This window comes from Hipposideros armiger, unplaced genomic scaffold (assembly GCF_001890085.2).
Source record: "Hipposideros armiger isolate ML-2016 unplaced genomic scaffold, ASM189008v1 scaffold_205, whole genome shotgun sequence".
NCBI classification, from domain to species: domain Eukaryota; kingdom Metazoa; phylum Chordata; class Mammalia; order Chiroptera; family Hipposideridae; genus Hipposideros; species Hipposideros armiger.
Genome location: NW_017731555.1, coordinates 1,502,957 through 1,525,019, shown reverse-complemented (window position 1 = coordinate 1,525,019; position 22,063 = coordinate 1,502,957). Strand labels below are relative to the sequence as shown.

Here is a 22,063-nt window from a genome sequence, read left to right as displayed (position 1 = left end):
GTAACTTCTCTCACTCCTTTTAAAAAACCAAAATGGCTCTCATTCCACATTGAACCAATTATGCCAAGATTTTTTCCCTCTTCTTGGTGTTCCAAAAGTTTTATTAAAGTCCTGTTGTTCAGTATAATCTTTCCAATGATACCAATGAGAATAAACTTGAAATAAACTTTCCTGTATCCCCTTAAAATTATGAAAGAGTAGGCACATGAGAGACCTTTTTAAATTCTTTAACATTTTTCTATGGTAGCCTTCAAATATCAAATTGAGTTAACATAAAGAAGCATTCCCACAATGTCAGTTTGATCATTTTACTCACCTAGCGATTGGAGATGACATACCTACAAGATTCTACTAAGTAAAACCTAATAAAGTGAAACAAAATTAAGCCTGAAACAGAAATTACATTTAAAAAATCATTTATTACTCAGGTATAACATTGCTTCACTAGTAGTGGCTGCAAATCAAATTACTTATTAGCTAAAATAAAGCACAATTTTGGACCTGCCCTCTAGTGTTGAGAAAGCAAATCAAATTCTCAAAGATTTAAAAAAAAAAAAAAAAGAAAGTACAATCATGAAGTTTCAATAAGGACTGGTTTTATTTAACTAAATTTCTGTCCCTTTCCTTGACTTAATCATTCATATATATATATATATATATATATATATATACATATACATATATATATATACACGTATACATATATATCTCTTCTATTTTAGATATTCAAATGTAATAAGTATAATTTTTCATTGGTTATTAGTGAACAAATTATTTATAATTAAAACTAATTTATTTTATTTTTAGTTTTACAAAACCACAAAATTACTGAATGACAATAATTCACACATTTTAAAAATTATCTAAAAGCATGTAAACAACTACAGCTCTTCAATCAGTTGATAGTAACACTAAACCCTGATATACAGTTTAAAAAGCAGTTATTCATTTTAACGAATATCTTCATATTGGTAAAAATTATAAAATACGCAACTAAAAATAATTCCTTACCTTGACCGCATTTTCAGAACCTTCCTCTTTAAAATCTTCGTATTTCATTACTTCAGCCATAATGAATCCTTTTTCAAAATCTGTGTGAATCTTTCCTGCAGCTTGAGGAGCCTTCGTTCCTTTCTTTGAAAAGAAAGACCAGAGAAAACTAATTGCATTTAGGTTGATTGATTGTAAGGATAGAGTTTCTTTTTTTCTGATCTGCAGTTGAGGTCAACTCAAACTTTGTTTAATATCAGTTAAGATGTCAGATACACAATTAGTACATTTTCATCGCTGAACACAGACAGATCAGTAGATATTAAAGAAGCATAGCTTTGTTTTTCTTAACAGTCATCCACAGTTTTATTGATTTAGATAGCAGTGGTCTGGGTTTCATTTCGATTTTCTATTCTTCACAGTGGAAAAAAAAATAAGGATTTTTAAAGTAACTTTCAAGATGAATTATCAAAGGCTTTAAAAAGATAAAAAACCTTGAAATTTTCAGCTCATATAAAGAACATATAGAAATCAATATATAAAGGGACATTGTAAAGATATTTCCAACAAATCATATAATCTATGTTTGGCAAATAATTTTGAAATCCTCATAAAATTTTAATAATACAATTTTCAAGCATTTTATATTATACACCCTGCCTCTAACCACCATGTAGGAAAATTCAAGTTGCTATAGGAAGAGAAATGTCTTATAATTACTCCATGTGTTAAATTACAAGGAAATACATTCCAGACACACACAACCATGGAAAGAAATTTGAGAAATAATGGTGACCTAAAGGCTGCTTAATAAAGCATGTTAAAGTGATAAGAAATCTGACACTATAAAGCACAGTTTTTACAATAAAAGATGTATTGGGTTAATATGGCTACTCACTGATGCTTACCTGACTAAATATCTTAGCACATTAAATCATGAATACTTACAATCAGTCTTAAGATAAACCAGCTTTCACATTTTCAAGCCCAGAAGACGTTTTCTTGCCTGCTACACATGCTTAAGTTTGGGAGTTTTAAGGTTTTAAAATATATAGTAAAAATAAACTCTGGTAATTTGTTTACCAACTCAGATTTGCTTTGACATTATTTTATAAGTGTATATATAAAAGGACATTGGTTAGAAATCAATCATTTTTTTTTTTTTTTACAAAGGGGATAGGAGATAAAAGAAAAGTGAATCTAACATTCACACAACACATTTAACATTTTGTTGAACTGTCTCCATGTTCCTATCCATATTAAATCAAAATAAATATAAAATAAATTGCGGTAGTCAGTGCAAACAGAAATCAAAGCAGCACTAAAATTAATCATGTAGCATTTATTAAAAAGGCATAATAAAATAAAACACAGTATTTCTAAAAGTTCTGACATTATTTTTATATTCTAGAACACTACTTGGGACTACATATATTTCAAAATATTTTTCAATAGTAACTACCATATTGCAATATATTTACATCTAAAAGCAAACCATTACAGCTCAGTTTCTATTGTCCTCTGGGAATAAATTAGCCATTGTTTCTGGTCCTAATCAAATCATTGTATATATCAATACTTAAAAATACATATCACATTTTTAAGACTGAATATAAAACATAGCAAAAATAAACACTACTTCTATGAATTCAATTTACAAAAGGCTTGAATTATTACACATTGAGTTTAGCTGTTTGAGGCCAACTGTGTATCTATGAAGAGCATAATGATGTCATATTGCTTTTATTGCTGAAAATGTAATCCGAGCAAAGCAAAGGAGGAAAGAACCACCCGCAACCCAAACAAACTTAGCGAATACAAAATGAAAAGCAACATCAATTTCACTGCAGACAAACCCAGTCACACAGATTAAGCAAGCACAATACTGGTGCGTCTTATCTCTGACCACAGGAGGAGGGTAGACAGATTCTACAGGATGAAGAAATTCAGACTATGTAATAGGCAGAATCAATTGTTACCTGCCTCAATCAATGCCGCTCCACTTTCACTGTTCAGCAGCTCACAAATAATTAAAGTTATCCTGGACAAAAACCTCATCTGTAATGACTAGCTAACCGCCACCATGACAAACTTCAAAGTCAGTGATATCAATCTGAATTCAATAGTGTGGAACTGGATATAGCTGATGAATAAGTATGAATCTTACCCTGATGGTCCATGCACGCACTTCATCTGGGCCTGCAGTGAAAAAGTATTCTAGTTGGAGTGCTGCAAACCCAGCCTTAATGATCTTTGGTAAAGCGCTGAAATAAAATGAAACAAATTCACTCAACATATAAGTTGACTGTGCAAGAGATTGGTATAGAGCTAAAATTATTCATTTCAAGCCGAAAATGTTAAATATATTAGTAAATGACTATTCATCTTTCACAATGTACTTGAAGATGTCAGAAAGCATATAACTATTTCTAAAAAAAAATCCCTTCTAAAACTGGGATTAATTGTATTAGTCTGTGTCATTTTGAATTGTTTACTATAAAAAAAGAAAAATTTGATTTACCTATTCTATGACTATTTTCTTCCAATATTAATTATTCGAAGGATGTGGGTCATGAAAGCAAATTTGACTGAAATCCAATGTTTAAACAATCTATTATGGTTACTCAGAAAAACTAAGGCAACTGATTCACCCTTTCCCCTCCCCCACTGAACATGACGAAAGAGTTTTGGCGATTACTCCTTCTCAAAAATATACATAACTAATACCTATGTTATAATTAAAACACTGTACGGAGATGACAGATGACAGTTAAAAACTTAATTTAAAATAAATCTTTTCACTCTGTCTCATGGTAAAGAAAGGAGAAGATTCCCTCTTTATAATGGTAATTACTCTGTCATTTATTATTCTATCAGCGCAAGCAATTAAATTACTGCAAGGAAATAGTTGATAATAAAGTGTAGGGAAAATGAATGCTAATTAACCTTTGTGTCATGTTCGCTTCCAGATACTTCTGTCTCTCCTCAGCACTCAATTCTTGCAACTTGAGTTCCAAGGCCCCACTAAAAGGAATGACCAAGGCACCTGGGTCATACTTGTCCACCCACTCTTTAATTTTTATCAACCTGTAGACAAAAAAGGGCACAACATTATCTTGTAGTGCATGCATGACTGTACCACATTCATTATTATCAAGTAGCACATACATATTCATAAGAATTGCACGGTTTTATGATGCCATCTTTTTGTGTATAGCTTTCCAAGGTCAAGGCATTAACAGGCAGCAATTGCTTCAGGTATACGCCATAATATTTTACTGTAATCTAGTTTTACTTTAGCACATTATCTACAGGAACTACAATGCAAATATTTTAAAACTTTTTAAAGTTACATTAAATTTGTCCAGCAATAACACCTGTGCTCTTGAAAAACCTCCATTTTATGATTTATTTTCCTTACTTTACAAAGTCAATTTTTAAAAAATAAAAAGTTCTGTTTGTATAGAAATCAGACCTAAAAGTGCTAGCTAATTTTGAAAAGTCTTTGACAAATAAATAATTTGTTCCATCCAGCTATCTATATATGCCTGGTTCAGTTCCTTAATGGACTAACAAGAGCTTATAGTTGTACTGGTTTCAAGGGAGAATCAAAACAAACACGTCCAAAAATACAGATTTACAAACCTAGTTGATTATGTACATAGTGTTCTTATGAACCTCACTTTTGTAGGATCATGAATAATAGAACTGCAGAGGAAATAGATCTCTTTCATCACAAAGGGTTTAAAAACCCAAATCAGTTAGGAAATTGATACCAAGTGTTACCTGAAAAGACAACTGAGTGATTTTTTTCTTTCTTCCAAAGCATGGAGTATTTTGACAAAGTAGTAGTTAGAACATAAATGAAATAAGTGTAGTGAATATATTAACTAGGTTCTGATCCTACCCCTTTATTAGCTTTTTATTCCTGGGCAGGTTACTGACACCTTTCTAAGCCTCGGTTTCCTTGTCTACAAAAATGGAGATAATAGTACATATTATATTGTAAAGACTGTACAAAAGTAATGCCTGGCATACAGTAAGCAAATATTAACAATAATTACTATTTTTAATTTTCATTCTCAGATAATCATTGTATATACGATTCTGGAATAGTGTAGTATAGGATTGAATATATATTTCATAGAAATTTATATTAAAAACTTTAATGTATACCATGCATAGTTCCACTAGTCTCCATGTTTAGACCAATGTTTTAATAACCACTATGGCAAAACAAAACAAAACAAACCTCCCCCCCGAAAAAAAAAACAACCAAAAAACCCCAAAAAACTGTGACAGGAATCCTTTAAATAATCAATGTTAATGTCACTTTAGAGAAAAAAAACCACAATAGCTAAACCACAAATTCATTAACACTCACCTATCAAAGAAAATGGCAGAGGATCAGAGTTATTAGAAAATTAAGACTATATAGGGCCTATTGAGTAGAATTTAGGATGAGATAAAGGAATGAAAAATTCATACAATAGTTTGTACATGTTAGTTATACAAGGCTAGTCTATATTTATTATGTTATCAGTGGTTTTTGATCTTCATAATTTTTTTCCTTTTGGTCACATCCTAAGAAAAATGAATGAATCCAATCAATCAATCAATCAATCAATCAATCAACCCATATTTATTTTGGAATAAAGTAGTTGTCCTTTAAAAGAAATTCAAACCAGCTATCTTCTTATGCAAAATTATGAAGGAAAAAAAGGGAAAATTTAAATTGATACTTCTGCCTATAATAACATTATGAGATTCTAAGTTACTTCATAGACTTACACTATTCAAACAAAACTGTATATTAAAATGTAATATACATTTATTATACAACTCAGATACAATGAAATATGTAATTAAAAAAGATCACATATCAAATACAGATTCAATGAAAGCAAAATAAAACAAGCCCATGTAAAAGAATATAAAAATATCATACATTTTGTTTCATAAACATAGTCAACATAACTAATAAAACTAGAACTGTTATAAAACAACAAGATAAAAAATAATTATTTTAGCTAAAACACCAATTCAGAATAACAATAGTTTTACCCTGTCATTTTAACAGCCTTTCCTGCAGTGTCCTCAGAGGGATTATTTGCATTCCTCAGGTGTTCTATTGTACAATTCAGATGAATAAAGACTTACAAATCATTCCTCTACCGCCAATGTGAGACTTTGATCTGGTGAATACACCATTGTACCTTAACTATAATTGGCAAAAAACCTGACAGTGTAGGCATCACAAGCTTAATAACAAAGGAGAATATCTCAAAGTGTTGACAGATGATCTTCATAATGCAGAAGCCGAGCTGGTACATTTTAGCAATAAATGAGCACTGAGGTCTAAAGGTCTCTAAAGTGACTGACATCAGACCTGCTATAGCCTCACTAAAAGAAAAAGGTACCGTAGCACTCTCCGTAAAGTGAGTTAGGCTCTTTGCCTGCAAGCTTCACTTTTGTGACTTTCACTGTCACAGAAAACACAGGGAAGATGAAAAGTGAGTTAGGTTCTTTGGCTGTCTGCTCTACTTTTGTTACTTTTACTATCAAACAAAAGTGAGAAATGTCCCAAAGTGATTTTTAATTACATATTTGAAATAAGCCTCACATAATTAAAAAATATGACTTGATTTCAAGCTTACAGGATGAAATACATATAATATAACTATTAGGTCTGATGGTTACAAAAGTGTGATAATGAGGCCAAGATCACAAGTTTGAACCCCATTGGGACCAGTTACCTTTTGCAGAAAAATGTCTATTCTATTGCTATAAACCATATCCCAAACTATAGTTAGTCATCTCAAAAACGTGTGCTACTGGCACATGAGGGATATGGAAAATCAAAGTTGAGCCCAGTACCACTACTAGAAAAACAATTTCAAGTACATTCTCAAAGTGACTGAATAATAATCTCCATATACAAATGTTAGCAAATGTCTAAAGAAAACTGCCCAGCTGTTAGTGAGCAAAATAATAGTAACAATGATAATAATATTACCATAGAATGTCAAATTATATGAGGGGAGAAGACACAGTAAAGACAATACACTCCTAAGACTTCAAGTATAAAGACTTTCATAGTACATATTTGTTGTATAAATTTATGTGAACAGGTTATTGCAAAGAGATCTATTCTTCTCTTGATAAGGAGCCAGAGCCACACTGATTTCCCCAAAGTCTTATGAGTGACACATGGAAAGAGGAACTGCCATTAGTTGTATTTTCCTCCCTGATAATGAAGAAGAGGACAGAGCAGGGACGATCAGTTTTAAGGCTAAAAGGGAGACGAGATGCACTGGCGAACTGTGGTCTGTTAGATTCTTTGGCAGAATGAGATCTTTAACATTAAGTTAGTATTAGATTTCCAAAGACCATGTCCCAAATTTACCTTTGGTCTTATAATCTGACTTTTCTTGGCCAGTCTTGAAATTCCAGATTCTATAATTTGATTTTCCTAAGGCTAGCTTACATTGTTTGTATTTCTCTTCAGAGATACTAATTTTATTTCTAAAAGTTCTATTTGTTTCTCTTTCAGAATCTACCTGCTCTTATTTGGGTAACATTTTACTCTTGTTTAATGAATTCTTAGTCCCCTTTCAATATTTTAAACAGATTAATTCAAAAGTTCCTTTCAGACTGATCTAATTACTTCTGGTTTCTCGAGTATAACTCTGCCCCCACCACTTGTCATCTGCCAACATGGCCTCTCACGACAGTTGGTTCCTGTGTCTGTTCAGTGTCTTTTGGGGTGTGTGGTCATTTGGCAGCAGCAGTTATGTTCCAAGGGAGTCTGTGATCCCCTGGGTTGTTTTGTGGTTGTTTCTTCTAGGGAAAGAGCTCTGGAGGTTTCTGCATTAGGAAGTTATTGGTAATGTAAATTAAGGCCCCCTACTTCTCACAATGCAGTCCCAATCTGTAATTTCCTGAAAGGGATAGTTTCCTCCCTTGTCTGGAAGGGATGGGAGGAGGAGCATTTTTCTAGTTTCTGATCATGGAAAGGATAGCCTTTTCTAGGCTTTATGCGCGAGACTCATTCCATCACTGGTAGCCTGGGGCCTGTGCCTTGGCTCTTATTCCTATATGGATATCAAGGCCTCTGAGCCACATATAAGCTCAGCTTTCTGAGGGCCTTCCACGACTGAGTCACTCTCTACTGTCACTGTCCTCTTTGCTGTTGGCACCTAGAGAACCCCTTTTCTTGCTTTCAAGTACTGCTGTGTGTTCTAAAAATACCACAGTTTCATCAATACTACCCTTTTCTGGTTATTTCCTCTGGTGATTCTATATATTAGAAACAACAAGAAACATTCTTGTATTGGCTCTGTCCACCATCTTAACTCAAAGCCCTCGAGTTAAATTCTCCATTTTACTGTGTTCCAATACAATAGCTTTCAACATTTTTTGACCATCACTCACTCACAGGAAGCAATAGATTTTATAGTTGAATCAAACATATGGTGCATAGGCATATTTTCATACACATATTCAAACTGAGACAGGTGTCACAAAACAATACTTACCTTTATAATGGGGCATAAAACAATCCCAAATGTACTATTTGATATTCTGCATAAAATTATATTCTTGCAACTTAAAATAAACCCTTGAAATAGTTTTCCATAACATACTTTTTTTTTTTTTTTTAAGATTTTTATTGGGGAATTGGGGAATGGGAACAGCGCTGGGGAATTGGGGGAAGGGGAACAGACAAGTTGCTGTCTTTTTGTTCTTCAGTCTAGTTGTGGAGGACATTGCTTTACTGGCCCAAGTTGGCACCAACATTGCGTCCTTCCTGGGCAAGGCAGATCAGTTGCCAGCTTCTGGATGGTCTCTCACGGTGGCTGCTGGCCGCTCACGCTGGCTGCTGGCTACACACGGTAGCCCATGGCAACCCACTGCAGCAGGGGTTGCAGCCCACGCCGTCGCCGGCGACTCACAGCAGCCCAGCTCCAGGTTGAGCTGTTGTTCAGCATCTTAGCTGTGGAGGGCAGTGTCACTGGCCCTCATATGTGGGATCCGAACCGGGGCCCTCTGGCGTCCCAAGCCAGCTCTTAACCAATGCGCCACTTGGCCGGCCCTCTAACATACTTTTAATAAGAATTTTAATTTGTTCTTTTCTACACTTCATGTTCATCTAGCCATTCTACTACCTCTAGCTACTCAAACTCTGATTATATTTTCTAAAAATCCTTTAAAGATGACTCAATCCGGGCCGGCCGAGTGGCGCATTGGTTAAGAGCTGGCTTGGAATGCCAGAGGGCCCTGGTTCGGATCCCACATATGAGGGCCAGTGACACTGCCCTCTACAGCTAAGATGCTGAACAACAGCTCAACCTGGAGCTGGGCTGCCATGAGTCGCCAGCGACGGCGTAGGCTGCAGCCCCTGTGGCAGTGGGTTGCCATGGGCTACCACCGTATGTAGCCAGCAGCCGGCGTGAGCGGCCAGCAGCCGCAGTGAGCGGCCATCCAGAAGCCGGCGACTGATCTGCCTCGCCCGGGAAGAGCGCAATGATGGTGCCAACTTGGGCCAGTGAAGCAACGTCCTCCACAACTAGACTGAAGAACAAAAGGACAGCAACTTGTCTGTTCCCCTTCCCCTAATTCCCCAGTGCTGTTCCCATACCCCCAATTCCCCAATAAAAAAAAAAAATCTTAAAGAAAAAAAATTTAAAAAACATTAAAAAAAAAAAGATGGCTCAATCCAACACTAAAGCCAAGTTACATCACCACTTATGATACCTTTGTTGAATATTAGAACTCTCTCAAATCTGTTTACTCTATTTTGCAACATCAAAGTATATTTAAAATCTTTGAAGTTATTACATATGGTAATATTAGGTCCTTATACACACCTTATGTAGTTTTCTGTGTGAATCTAAGTCTTGACTTAAGAAGAAAAACCAGCAGCGATATCTTGCAATAACTGAATATAACTGCTGGCAGGAACCACATGTCAATATTCAGAAAATGATGCAACTTATACAAAGGAGGATCCAGAGTTGGTTTATTCAGTGATTTGACATCATTCAGTCAATGTTATTAAGGACCTGACCTTAACTAAGCTAGCTCCCCTCATGTTGTTCATGGTATGGATGAACCGTAAATCCAGAGGATACTGATAAACACCGAGGTCATTTCTAGTTTCCTCCCTCGCAGGTTTACTCTCATTTCTACTAAAACTTTTTAAAGTCCCAAAGAATGACTTTAAGACATCACAGGGCCGGCCGAGTGGCACATTGGTTAAGAGTTGGGTTGGGACGCCAACTCTGAGCAGCAGGGTCCTGGCTTGGATCCCACATGAGGGACAGTGATTCTCGCCCTCTACAGCTAAGATGGTGAACAACAGCTCAACCTGGAGCTGGGCTGCCATGAGTCGCTGGCGACGGCGTAGGCTGCAGTAGGGCTGGCCGACAGAGGGTGTGAGCTTTCATGAGCTGTCGTGAGCCGCCATGAGCGGCTGTCCAATGGCTGGTGAGATGACTGCCTCACCAGGGAAGAGCACAATGATAATACCAACATGGGCCAGTGAAGCGATATCCTTCACAACTAGACTGAAGAACAAAAGGACAGCAACTTGTCTGTTCCCCTTCCCTGATTCCCCAACGCTGTTCCCCCACCCGCGCAATTCCCCAATAAAATATTTTGTTTTTTTTTTTAAAAAGACATCACATTTCTCTTTTTCATTTTCCACATGATCACTACAAATTAATGTGAATTTACAGTGTTCTGAAACAAAAAAAGAACAAGAACAAAGAGAGAGAAAGGCTTATGGAAGGTTAATTTATCTTCTTAAGGGCGACAAACATTATTTAATCAATAATGTATAAATAGCAACAAATAATATTGGAAACCTAAACTAAAATAGCACAATGTACAAACTGAAATATATACCATAAACAATATTCAGTCAAAGCCAAAATATTAGCTCTAGAAAATCTAAAATTCCCAACTCTTAAAAATTCTTTGAATAAAGTTATTAGAATGGATGTATTAAGGAAGTCAGTGGGGGAAAAAAGAGGGAGGAAGAAGACTACGAGGTGTGATAAAAAAATACAGTGAATGTTTAAATAAAAAGATTATTACAGTAAAAGACGCATTGCCATTAATCTCCCTCAAAATACTCCCCCTCGCTTCGAACACACTTATCCCATCGTTCTTGCCACTTTCTGAAGCAGCTCTGGAAGTCCTCTTTTGCGAGTGTCTTTAGTTGCGCTGTTGTGGCTGCCTCAACATCCAGAATCGATTCAAAATGTTTACCTTTCACAGTAATTTAGACTTTGGCGAAGAGCCAGAAGTCACACAGTGCCAGATCCGGTGAATAACGTGGATGAGGACATGCTGTAATGTTTTTATTTGACAGAAATTGCTGTACCAGAAGAGATGTGTGACACGGAGCATTGTCATGATGGAAGATGAAGTAGACACTCATGAAAGAGGATTTCCAGAACTGCTTCAGAAAGTGGCAAGAACAATGGGATAAGCGTGTTCAAAGTAAGGGGGAGTATTTTGAGGGGAATTAATGGCAATGTGTCTTCTAGTGTAATAATTTTTTTAAATTTAAACATTCACTGTATCTTTTGCTCATGCCTCATACCAATAAAATAATTTCTAGTATAATTGATTAGTGTCTTGAAATGTAACCCCTCTTCTAAAAGAGATCCTCATCTTTGATGTATGTAGTAGATTTCAAGTTTCAGTGTTCTTGTCCGATTTATAGAGAATAACAATTATAACTCTGCTCCTCAAAGTGGTCACATCACTTGGGTGACTTGTTAGAAATGCAGAACCTCCAAATCTGAATTTTAAAAAGATCCCCAGGTATTTCATATGTGTGTTAAACTTCCAGAAGCACTGAACTAATAAAGGCCTTTGAAAATAAAAGCACCTTAACTGAAAGTTTGAAAATGTCTGAAATAACTTTGCAGACAAACTGATAACTAAGCAAATGTTGACTACCTATCCCACTGATATGAGAGGAGCGAGGATAATAGAATAACACCTGCTTAACTCTCCTAGGTTCAAAAACCAGAAGAGCAAAAAGTCACTATAATTTCAGGAAGTGTAAGGAAAATGTTTCCTTTGAATCCTCAGCAATGTCAAAGAAGTTTCAAATTCACAGTAAAAATAATTAATTTAGATAGAATTACTATGGTCAAAAGTTTCTTACTTTATAAGACATAATTATCCCTCCTTTATTCCAATAAGCCTCAATACCTGGAAAAACATCTGTAGTGAGTTAGCTTTGGAGTCTAGATTCAAATTATAAAAAGTGATTCCAGCAGAGGGGACATCGTGAAATCTGAATTCATAACAAGTAAAAGGGATATTACCACAAATTTTTTCCTATGAAAAACTCTATTTATTTTGCAGTTGCTATAACATGGCATTTGTATACATACACACATAAATACATATATATGTATATGTGTGTATAGTTTGCAGCAAATAAATAAAAATTGGATTTCAGGCTTTCTGTTTCAAGGATTAATAAGCTTTATGACTCGTGGTTACTGGGAGGTTATGAGAAAATTGAAATGATAGGTGTTATGACAACAAACAACCTTAAAAGCAAATTTTAAAAACTGGAATATATTTATTTCAACAGTTTGGGATCACAATGGCTGAGATTTCTTTAATCCTTAATATGCTTTAAAAAAAGATAATGCAAAGATAACACATGCAATTAACTTACATGTGATAAATATGTAACAACTGTATGGGAATATTTTCTATGGTCAGCAAAAAGGCTCCATTAAAAAAAAAATGTCTATCAGCCGGCTGAGTGGCTCAGTTGGTTAAGAGCTCGCTCAAGAGTGTGAGCTCTGAGCAACAGGATTGCTGGTTTGATTCCCGGCCCGAGCTGAGCTGCTGCTGAGCTGCCAACAGGTGGCAGGAAGGATCAGCTAAGAAAAAAGAAAAAAAAAAAAAGTCTCACAATGAATAAACAGGAGGAAACCTAAGGGTGCATGCTAACTAGTTTGAGGAAATTGTAGCAATCCCATTCTGCAGCTGACAACCGGTTTGAGAGTGGGCATGTGAAACAGTTCTGGTCAATGGGGCAAGAAGGGAAGCATAGGGAAAGATTCCAAAAGGCTCCCTTTGGCTCTTAAAAGAGAAAACAGAGTCTCTGCTGTTCACAATGCTGGAATTCTAGCAGCTATTTTGTGACCCAAAGAATGGAAGTGGGAAAAGTTGAGAATAACCCTTGTTCTTGATAATATCACAGGAACAGTGAATTAACCAACCCTGGAAGACAAACTACCCTGGGTCTTGTTATTATGTATTGGGATTGTCTTTGCTATTTGTAGCTGAAAGCATCCAGATAATCATTTAAGTATATGCCTGCAGCACCTCTTAACTAGTCTAACTCTAATTTATTCTTTAAGAAACCAGTTCCTCCAGAGCTTTCTCTGAACTTCCATATGGACAGATGTTATTACCACAATCTACCCTATACTATAAATTACCTATTTTCTTGTTAACCTCCTCCCACTATACTCATAAACTAAAACTAAAAAGTTCTTGAGGTCAGGGACTTGTCTTTGTTCTCTGATATATCCACAGAACTCTCCTAGCACAGCACCTGGCACACAGTGGATGCTCAAACATTCTTTGAATGAATAATAAAGTGGAAAGAGCTTTAGTTAATAACTAGTTGAGTGACCACAGGCAGCTGTTTAGGGTCTGTTCGCTTTAATTTATTCATCTGCAAACTAAGGAGTTTTCAAACTGTTCTGGGCTCCTTAAAGGAGCTCGCAAGGTGCAAGGAAGAGAAAGGGGAGAGAGAGAGAGAGCGAGCGAGCAAAGAAGAACGGGGAGGTTCTGGACCCTCCACTCTTGCATGTCAACCAGAGCTGCATCATTCTTACATGTTTGATTTCTGCATGAGATTTCATCAAAAGAAAGAGTTCTGTTGTTTTTTAACAACTCTAAAGTTTAATGATTGAATGGTCCTTTACAGATGGCAAATTCTATCATTTTTATGGCAAATGCCAGAAATCAAACAAATACAAGCGCTAAAATCTTTTGGCACTTCAGATTTCTGCTTAAATGCTACTTTTTACGGTCTTTTTTTTTTTTTTAAAGATTTTATTGGGGAATTGGGGGAGGGGAGCAGCACTGGGGAATTGGGGGAAGGGGAACAGACAAGTTGCTGTCGTTTTGTTCTTCAGTCTAGTTGTGGAGGATGTTGCTTCACTGGCCCAAGTTGGCACCATCATTGTACTCTTCCCGGGTGAGGCAGATCAGTCGCCGGCTTCTGGATGGCCGCTCACGCTGGCTGCTGGTTACACACGGTAGCCCATGGCAACCAACTGCCACAGGGGCTGTAGCCTACACCGTCGCCGGCAACTCACAGCAGCCCAGCTCCAGGTTGAGCTGTTGTTCAGCATCTTAGCTGTAGCGGGCAGTGTCACTGGCCCTCATATGTGGGATCCGAACCACGGCCCTCTGGCGTCCTAAGCCAGTTCTTAACCATTGTGCCACTCGGCCGACCCCCATCTTAACTATTTTTAAATGTACAGTTCAGTAGTGTTAACTATATTCACACTGTTGTGTAACAAATCTTCAGAACTTTTTCAACTTGCAAATCTAAAATGTTATGCCCATTGAACAACACCTACCTGTTTCTACCCCACACCCCAGCCCCTGGCAAACATCATTCTACTTTATGTTTCTGTAAGTTTGACTACTTTAGACACTTCTTATAAGTAGTCAAACAATTTTTGTCATTGGCTTATTTCACTTAGCATAATATCCTCAAGGGTCATCCATGTTGTAGTATATGACAGGGTTTCCTTCTTTTTTAAGGCTGAATAATATTCCATTGAATGTATATATATCATTTTGTTTATCCATTCATTCACTGATAGACATTTGGGTTGTTTCACCTTTTGAGTACTGTGATGAACATGGGTATGCACATATGCCTTCAAGATCCTGCTTTCAATTCTTTTGAATATATACCCAGAAGTGGGATTGCTGGATTATATGGTAATTCTATTTTTCATTTTTAAAGGAACCTCCATATTGTTTTTCAGTGGGTATTCCATTTTTCAATTCTACCACCGTACCAGGGTTCCAATTTCTCCACATCCTTGCCAACACTTGTTATTTTCTTTTTATAGTGGCCATTTTAATGGATGTGAAATGATAGATATCTCATTGTGGTTCTGATTTGCATTTCTCTGATGATTAGTGACGTTGAGCATCTTTTCATGTGCTTGTTAGCCATTTGTATATCTTCTTCGGAGAAATGTTTATTCAAGTTCTTTGCCCATTTTTTAATTGACTTATTTGGTTTTTTTGTTATGGGTTTATGTTATGGTCAACTGATTTTTGACAAGGGTACCAAAATAATTCAGTGGAGAAAGAACAGTCAAGAAATGGTGCTTTGACAACTGGGTAGCCACAAACAAAAAATTAAAATGGGCCAAAGAGCTAAACGTAAGAGTGAAAACTATAAAACTCATAAAAGACAATAGGTGAACACCTTCAGGACCTTGGATTAGGCAAGTTTCTTAGATATCACACACAACCAAAGAAACACAAACAACCAAAGAAAAAAATTAATTAGACTTTATCAAAATTAAAAATTTTGTGCACAAAATAAACACTATTAATAAAGTGAAATGATAACTTACATTATGGAAAAAATATTTGGAAATCATATATCTGATAAGGGGCTCATAGCCAGAATATATTAAAATACTCAATATTTATTATAATTTATAATTCAATAATAAAAAAACAAAAAAACAATTTAAAATAAAAAAAGGACTTGAATAGACATTTCTCCCAAGAAGATACAAATGGCCAAAAAGCACATGAAAAGATGTTCACTATCACTAACCATTAGAGAAATGAATATCAAAACCACATGAGATACCATTCCACACCCACTAGAATGATCATACTAAAAAGACAGACAATAATAAGTGGTATATCCATTCAATGGAATGTAATTCAGCCATAGAAAGAAATGCAGTTGACCCTTGAACAACACAGGTTTGTACTGTGTAGGTCCACTTATACACAGATATTTTTTCAATAAACGCTATAAATGTATTTTCTCTTCATTATGATTTTCATAACATTTTCTTTTCTCTAGCTTACTTTATTATAAGAATACAGTATATAATACATATAATGTACAAAATATGTTAATCGACTTTTTATGTTAATGGTAAGGCTTCTGATATAGTAGGCTATTAGTAGTTGAGTTTTAGGGACTCAAGTTATATGCAATTTTTGACTGCCTGGGGGTCAGTACCCCTAACTCCCATGTTGTTCAAAGGTCAACTGTCCTGATACATGCTACAATATGGATGAACCTTGAAAACATTATACTAAGTAATAGAAGCCATACATAAAAGGCCACATATTATATGATTCAATTTATATGAAATAGCCTCAATAGACAAATCCAAAGAGACAGAAACTAGATAAGTAGTTGCCAGGGGCTAGGTGGAGGAGGCAATAGAGAGTGACTGTTAGTGGGTGCAGGGTTTCTTTTAGGGGTGATGAAAGCGTTCTGGAATTAGCAGTGATGCTGGCACAACATTATGAATATATTTAAAAACCCACTTAAATTATGTACAGTAGGTCCTCACTTAAGGTTCTTGGAACGGTGGTGAAATGATGTATAACGAAACCAATTTTACCATAGGCTAACTGATATAAACAAGAGTTAAGTTCCTATGGCATCTCATCAACGTTATAATGAAATGTTGAATGAAATGTTGTTACTTGAGGATCTACTGTATTTTAAAAGGGAGAATTCTGTGTATGTTAATTATCTAAAAAATAAAAAACCCAAAGCTAAACTAAGAATTTAAAGATAAAAACCAAATGCTAATATTCTGTACATTGTGATCCTATGTCTGACCTTCCTTCAGAGATAGTAACAATCAATAGAAAAAGATTTTGAAGTAAGGCAAATATCAATTTAAATTCCAGCTTAATCGCATATTAGCTATAAGATCCTGGGAAGCCATTTAAGCTTCTGAATCGGAGTTTAATCACCTGTAACACAAATACCTATCCTCAGAGGTAAATGTTAGTATTGAAGTGCCGAGAACACAAGAGGCCTTCAAACGTGAGCCCTCCTCAATCTTAGTTGTCTCCTATCAGTGAGTGAGGTCATTCTTAATAGTTACTGTCGGGCTAAAAATATTGTTAGGTTGCCTGCGAGTAAACATTAGAGCTCTTTTAGAAATCAGATCTATATTTCTGGGAAGAAGTCTTGCCTAATGGACTCTCTATAGATAGGGAGGTAACTAGAAGGGAAAGAATTCAAGTAAAATGACTGCAAAAACACATATTAAATAACTATGTATACTAATAAGCATCATTCTAGATCTTGGGAATGCAACTTTGAAAAAGGGAGTGTGTGGGGGAAGGAAAAACAAACATAATTAAAAAAGAGCATGATAAGTGTTATGATAGGGGAAGTAATGTGCCACAGGCATAATGAAAAGGAAGGGTGCACTATGTCAATAAAGGGTGATCTGAGCCTCATTAAAACCAGGATACAGAATACCTTGGTTTGCGAGCATAATTTGTCCCGGAAATTAACTATTCGTATTGCAAGACATCGCTCGTTTACCAAGTTAAAATGTGCTTGGTTTGCAATCATAATTTGTTCTGGAAACAAACTACTCGTATTGCAAGGCACTGCTCGTTTACCAAGTTAAAATGTATCAGAAATGTTTGTTCATCTTGTGGAAAACTCGCAAAAACCACGTTACTCGCAATCCAAGGTTTTACTATATTTGGGAAAAGAAACCAATACATTTAATGGTTTTTTTCAGTTATATAATTATAACATTATTTTTCCTCAGGTTAACTTAGTTATAATAGGAAAAGCAGAAAGGAAAGGGATTTCTTCACGATAGAGCTGAAATTTTGTGGGGCCAGTAAGAAACCCTCAAATAAAAGATAAATACAGGTTTGTATAACAGAATCCATTTGCAGAGACCTCCTTTCCCAAATGGATTCTCTTTCGGAAACTGTTCTTAATTCATGCTCTGGAGGGTGATTTCATATGCTAATGAAGGAATCAGTTCCCTCAAGATTTGGTTTAACCAAATCTTCACACTATCTACTTACCATGTGGGGTAAATGTAAATTTCACAAACAAGCAGAACAAAAGGATACAAACCCAAGGCAAAGAGTCACTGTGAAAAAGGGAAAGTCACTGTATCTTTATCTTTGGAGAAAAGTGATTTAGAGGCAGGGGAGAAACAAGAAAAACTAAAAAAAAGAGAAGTTCTTACGTAAACTTCAATAGCTGAAAATACATACAATTCAGGGCCGGCCAAGTGGCGCAATGGTTAAGAACTGGCTTGGGATGCTAGAGGGCCCCGGTTCGGATCCCACATATGAGGGCCAGTGACACTGCCCTCCACAGCTAAGATGCTGAACAACAGCTCAACCTGGAGCTGGGCTGCCGTGAGTCACTGGTGACGGCGTAGGCTGCAGTCCCTGTGGCAGTGGGTTGCCGTGGGCTACCGTATGTAGACAGCAGCCAGCGTGAGCGGCCAGCAGCCGCAGTGAACGGCCATCCAGAAGCCGGCGACTGATCTGCCTCGCCCGGGGAAGAGCGCAATGATGGTGCCAAGTTGGGCCAGTGAAGCAACGTCCTCCACAACTAGACTGAAGAACAAAAGGACAGCAACTTGTCTGTTCCCCTTACCCAATTCCCCAGCTCTGTTCCCATCCCAATCCCCCCCCTCCAAAAAAAAATCTAAAAAAGAAAATACATACATTCAACTATTCTTATTAACAAAATATTTTCAGAAGTGATAAATGGAACCATGCTACTGGGTTGTCGGAAAAGTCATGACGCATTTTTGCAACGATAAGCAGAAAAAATACGTCATGATTTTTCCAACAGCCTGAGAGATGAAGTGTGTCTTCCCTACCAAGTGGTATATAATCTGTGGCTAAACTTTCAGCTGCTTTTGAAAGAACTCTCTGTTATAAGAATGTTTAACAAAATTTGGTGTACCTATAATCTTATACAAAGTACAAATTGGCTTAATGGAATATTTTTACACAAGAAAAGGAGTAATTGGGAAATGTGGAAGTAGAATCACATACACCAAAATTTGTAATTGGATTCATAGCTTGTAGTTTGTCCCAGCAAGCAATACGCCAGAGCCCATAATTTTATGAAAAGACATTGTATGCAAAATCAACTTTTGCAACTAAAATACAAAAGTTAATTTATTTTAATGCAAGGGATCCTATAATTAAAGGACTCCTACAGGCAATCCCTTTGCAAAGGAAGGCAGTATAGAATAAGGTTATGGAGAGCGGGGTGGGGCCAGACCGAGGAGGAATCCTAGCCTAAACCTTTCTAATCTCTGTTTTCTCACCTATAAAAGGAGATAATAACAGCATCTACTTCAGAGGGTTGCTGTGAAGATTAAATGAGGAAGTGCATATAAATGTTTAGTATGGTATCTGACACACGGTAAGTGCTCAACATATATTAGCTATTATTATTTATAAAGTGAACAATGGCTTTCTTTTTTTGAGCTTCAATGTTCAGACCCCAATTTCTTAAACAGAATTGTGTTGTATTTATCTATAATCTGGCTATGAATCAGGTTTATCTGAGAAGGCAGGTCTAAGTACTAACCACTACAAATTTATTTAAAGGCATTTCTTTTTTTTTTTAAGATTTTTATTGGGGAGTTGGAGGATGGGAACAGCGCTGGGGAATTGGGGGAAAGGGAACAGACAAGTTGCTGTCCTTTTGCTCTTCAGTCTAGTTGTGGAGGTCGTTGCTTCAGTCGCCGGCTTCTGGACGGCCGCTCACGCTGGCTGCTGGCTACACACGGTAGCCCATGGCAACCCACTGCAGCAGGGGCTGCAGCCTACACAGTCGCTGGCGACTCACGGCAGCCCAGCTCCAGGTTAAGCTGTTGTTCAGCATCTTAACTGTAGAGGGAAATGTCACCGGCCCTCATATGTGGGATCTGAACCGGGGCCCTCTGGCATCCCAAGCTAGTTCTTAACCAACGCGCCACTCAGCCGGCCCCTTAAGGGCATTTCTTTTCTTCCTTTATTTTATTTTCCTCCTTAGACTGTCCTGTCTGCTGTATAGAAAAATGGCAAGTTTTGCTACTCATTAAAATCACTTCTGAATGATATTCCCACAGTTTCTAAGAAAGGGCAAAAAATTACTTAGGATTGCAAATATCACATAGAAAATTATTTGAGGTAAGCCAGTAGGAAACATATTTGACTTTGCTATAATTTCTAAATATTCAAAATAGTCAGTCTAGGAACTACTTTTTACTTGGTTCTGGTATGAAGAGCAGTGTCTCACACGCTGTTCCCTGGCCACCTTGGGAGAGACAAAACTGATGAAACATTTTTTCCTGTGCTCCCAGTTCCTAGGTCAAAGGTTTCTGTCCACCACCCTGACACATTGCTTCCTACATTTATCTACTGTTTTAAATAAATTCACTTGAAAAGAAATTGCCAAAGTTATTTTGTTAATGACATATTACAAATAAATACATATTCTGGAGTGGTTTCTCTTTATTAGCTATGCAATTGACTTAAGACTATTTATAATTTTGTTCCCAGTGGAAATATATCTTTTCTCCGATAACTAGTCTAACAGTCACTAAAGGTACTCTACCTTTATATTGTAATCAAAGAAAAATTAAAATACTGTACCACTTTTGTGTATCAAATTAGTGAAGCTTAAACCAACAATAACACCCAGTGTTGGCTGGGAGTAAGGAAAATGTACTTTGTTGGATGCCGACAAGGAAGTTCACAGTACTTTATTCATTTAATTAAAAAAAAAAGAGGTCAAATAACCTAAATAAAGATCACTGAGGGACCTGGATAAATAAAATATAGTGCACTGATATAATAACATATCACACAGTCCTTGGAAACAGTATTATAAAGTACATGGAAAAACATTCATGGCACATTAAGAATATTTACTCACACAAGAAATGTTTATTAAATATTTACTATGTACCAGAACCTGTGCTAGTAAAGTGCTTCGTTCGCAGGAATAAATAAGACAAACACTGTCCTTGTCTTTACAGAGCTTATCAAGTCAGCCTGTTGATATCTCTAGGTATTTTATATACACCTGAGAGGAAACAAGGAGCCATCGATGGCTTTTTTTTTATTGAGGTATAATTAAAAAAAATAAAAGTGCACAGATCTTAAATGTTCAATTCGATGAATTCTGAAAACTTTATATACACATGTAACCACCACTCCCAAAAGAAAATAGAATATTTCCATGTTCCCACAAAGTTCCCTTATGATGCTTTCTAGTCAATCTACCTCCTCTCCACACTGTTTTGTGTATTTTTTTGGTGAGGTGTATGACTTCCATTGTATAAATATCCCACAATTTTTTAATCCATTCTCCTACTGATGGACATATGAGTTGCTTCCAGTTTGGGGCTATTATGAATTAAGTTTGCTATTATTATTCTGTGTAACAAAAACATTTATAACATATGAACATATGTTTTCATTTCTTTTAGGTAAACACTGTTAAGTTGGAATTACTAGATCACAGGGTAGATGTATGCTTAAGTTAAAAAACAAAACCTACCAGTTTTCCAAAGCTGTCAGACCATTTTATATTCCCACCAGTAATACATGACATTCCTATTCTACTTCCTTGTCCACATTTGGCATTGTTAGTTATTTTGATGTTAGCCATTCTAGTGAGTATGAAATCATATCTCATTGTGGTTTTAAATTGCCTTTCCCTGATGCTTAAGATGCTGAGTACCCTTTCATGTTTATTGATGTATCTTCTTTTATAAAGTGTATGTTTAAGTCTTTTGCCTATTTTTTAAATTGGGTCATTGGTCTTTATATTATTCATTTATAGAAATTTAAAAGATATATTCTAGATATAAGTCCTTGGTCAGATATATGTGTAGTGAATATATTTTTCCAGTCTATGCCTAGTCTATTCATTTTCTTAATGGTGTTTTTTGATGACCAGAAGTTATTCATTATAATGAAGTCCAATTTTTTCTTTTATGGTTAGTAA

General features: G+C 36.1%; 1 protein-coding gene across 1 annotated transcript in view; it reads right to left on the bottom strand.

Moving 5' to 3' along the window:
• Positions 1–22,063, bottom strand: part of OLA1 (Obg like ATPase 1) — a 160,964-nt gene that overhangs the window by 3,045 nt on the left and 135,856 nt on the right. Inside the window, exons 8-10 of the mRNA XM_019653735.1 lie at positions 3,937–4,077; positions 3,158–3,254; positions 1,012–1,134 (exon numbers count right to left, since the gene is read on the bottom strand). Coding sequence (XP_019509280.1) covers positions 1,012–1,134; positions 3,158–3,254; positions 3,937–4,077 — 361 coding nt within the window. The remainder of the gene's footprint in view (positions 1–1,011; positions 1,135–3,157; positions 3,255–3,936; positions 4,078–22,063) is intronic.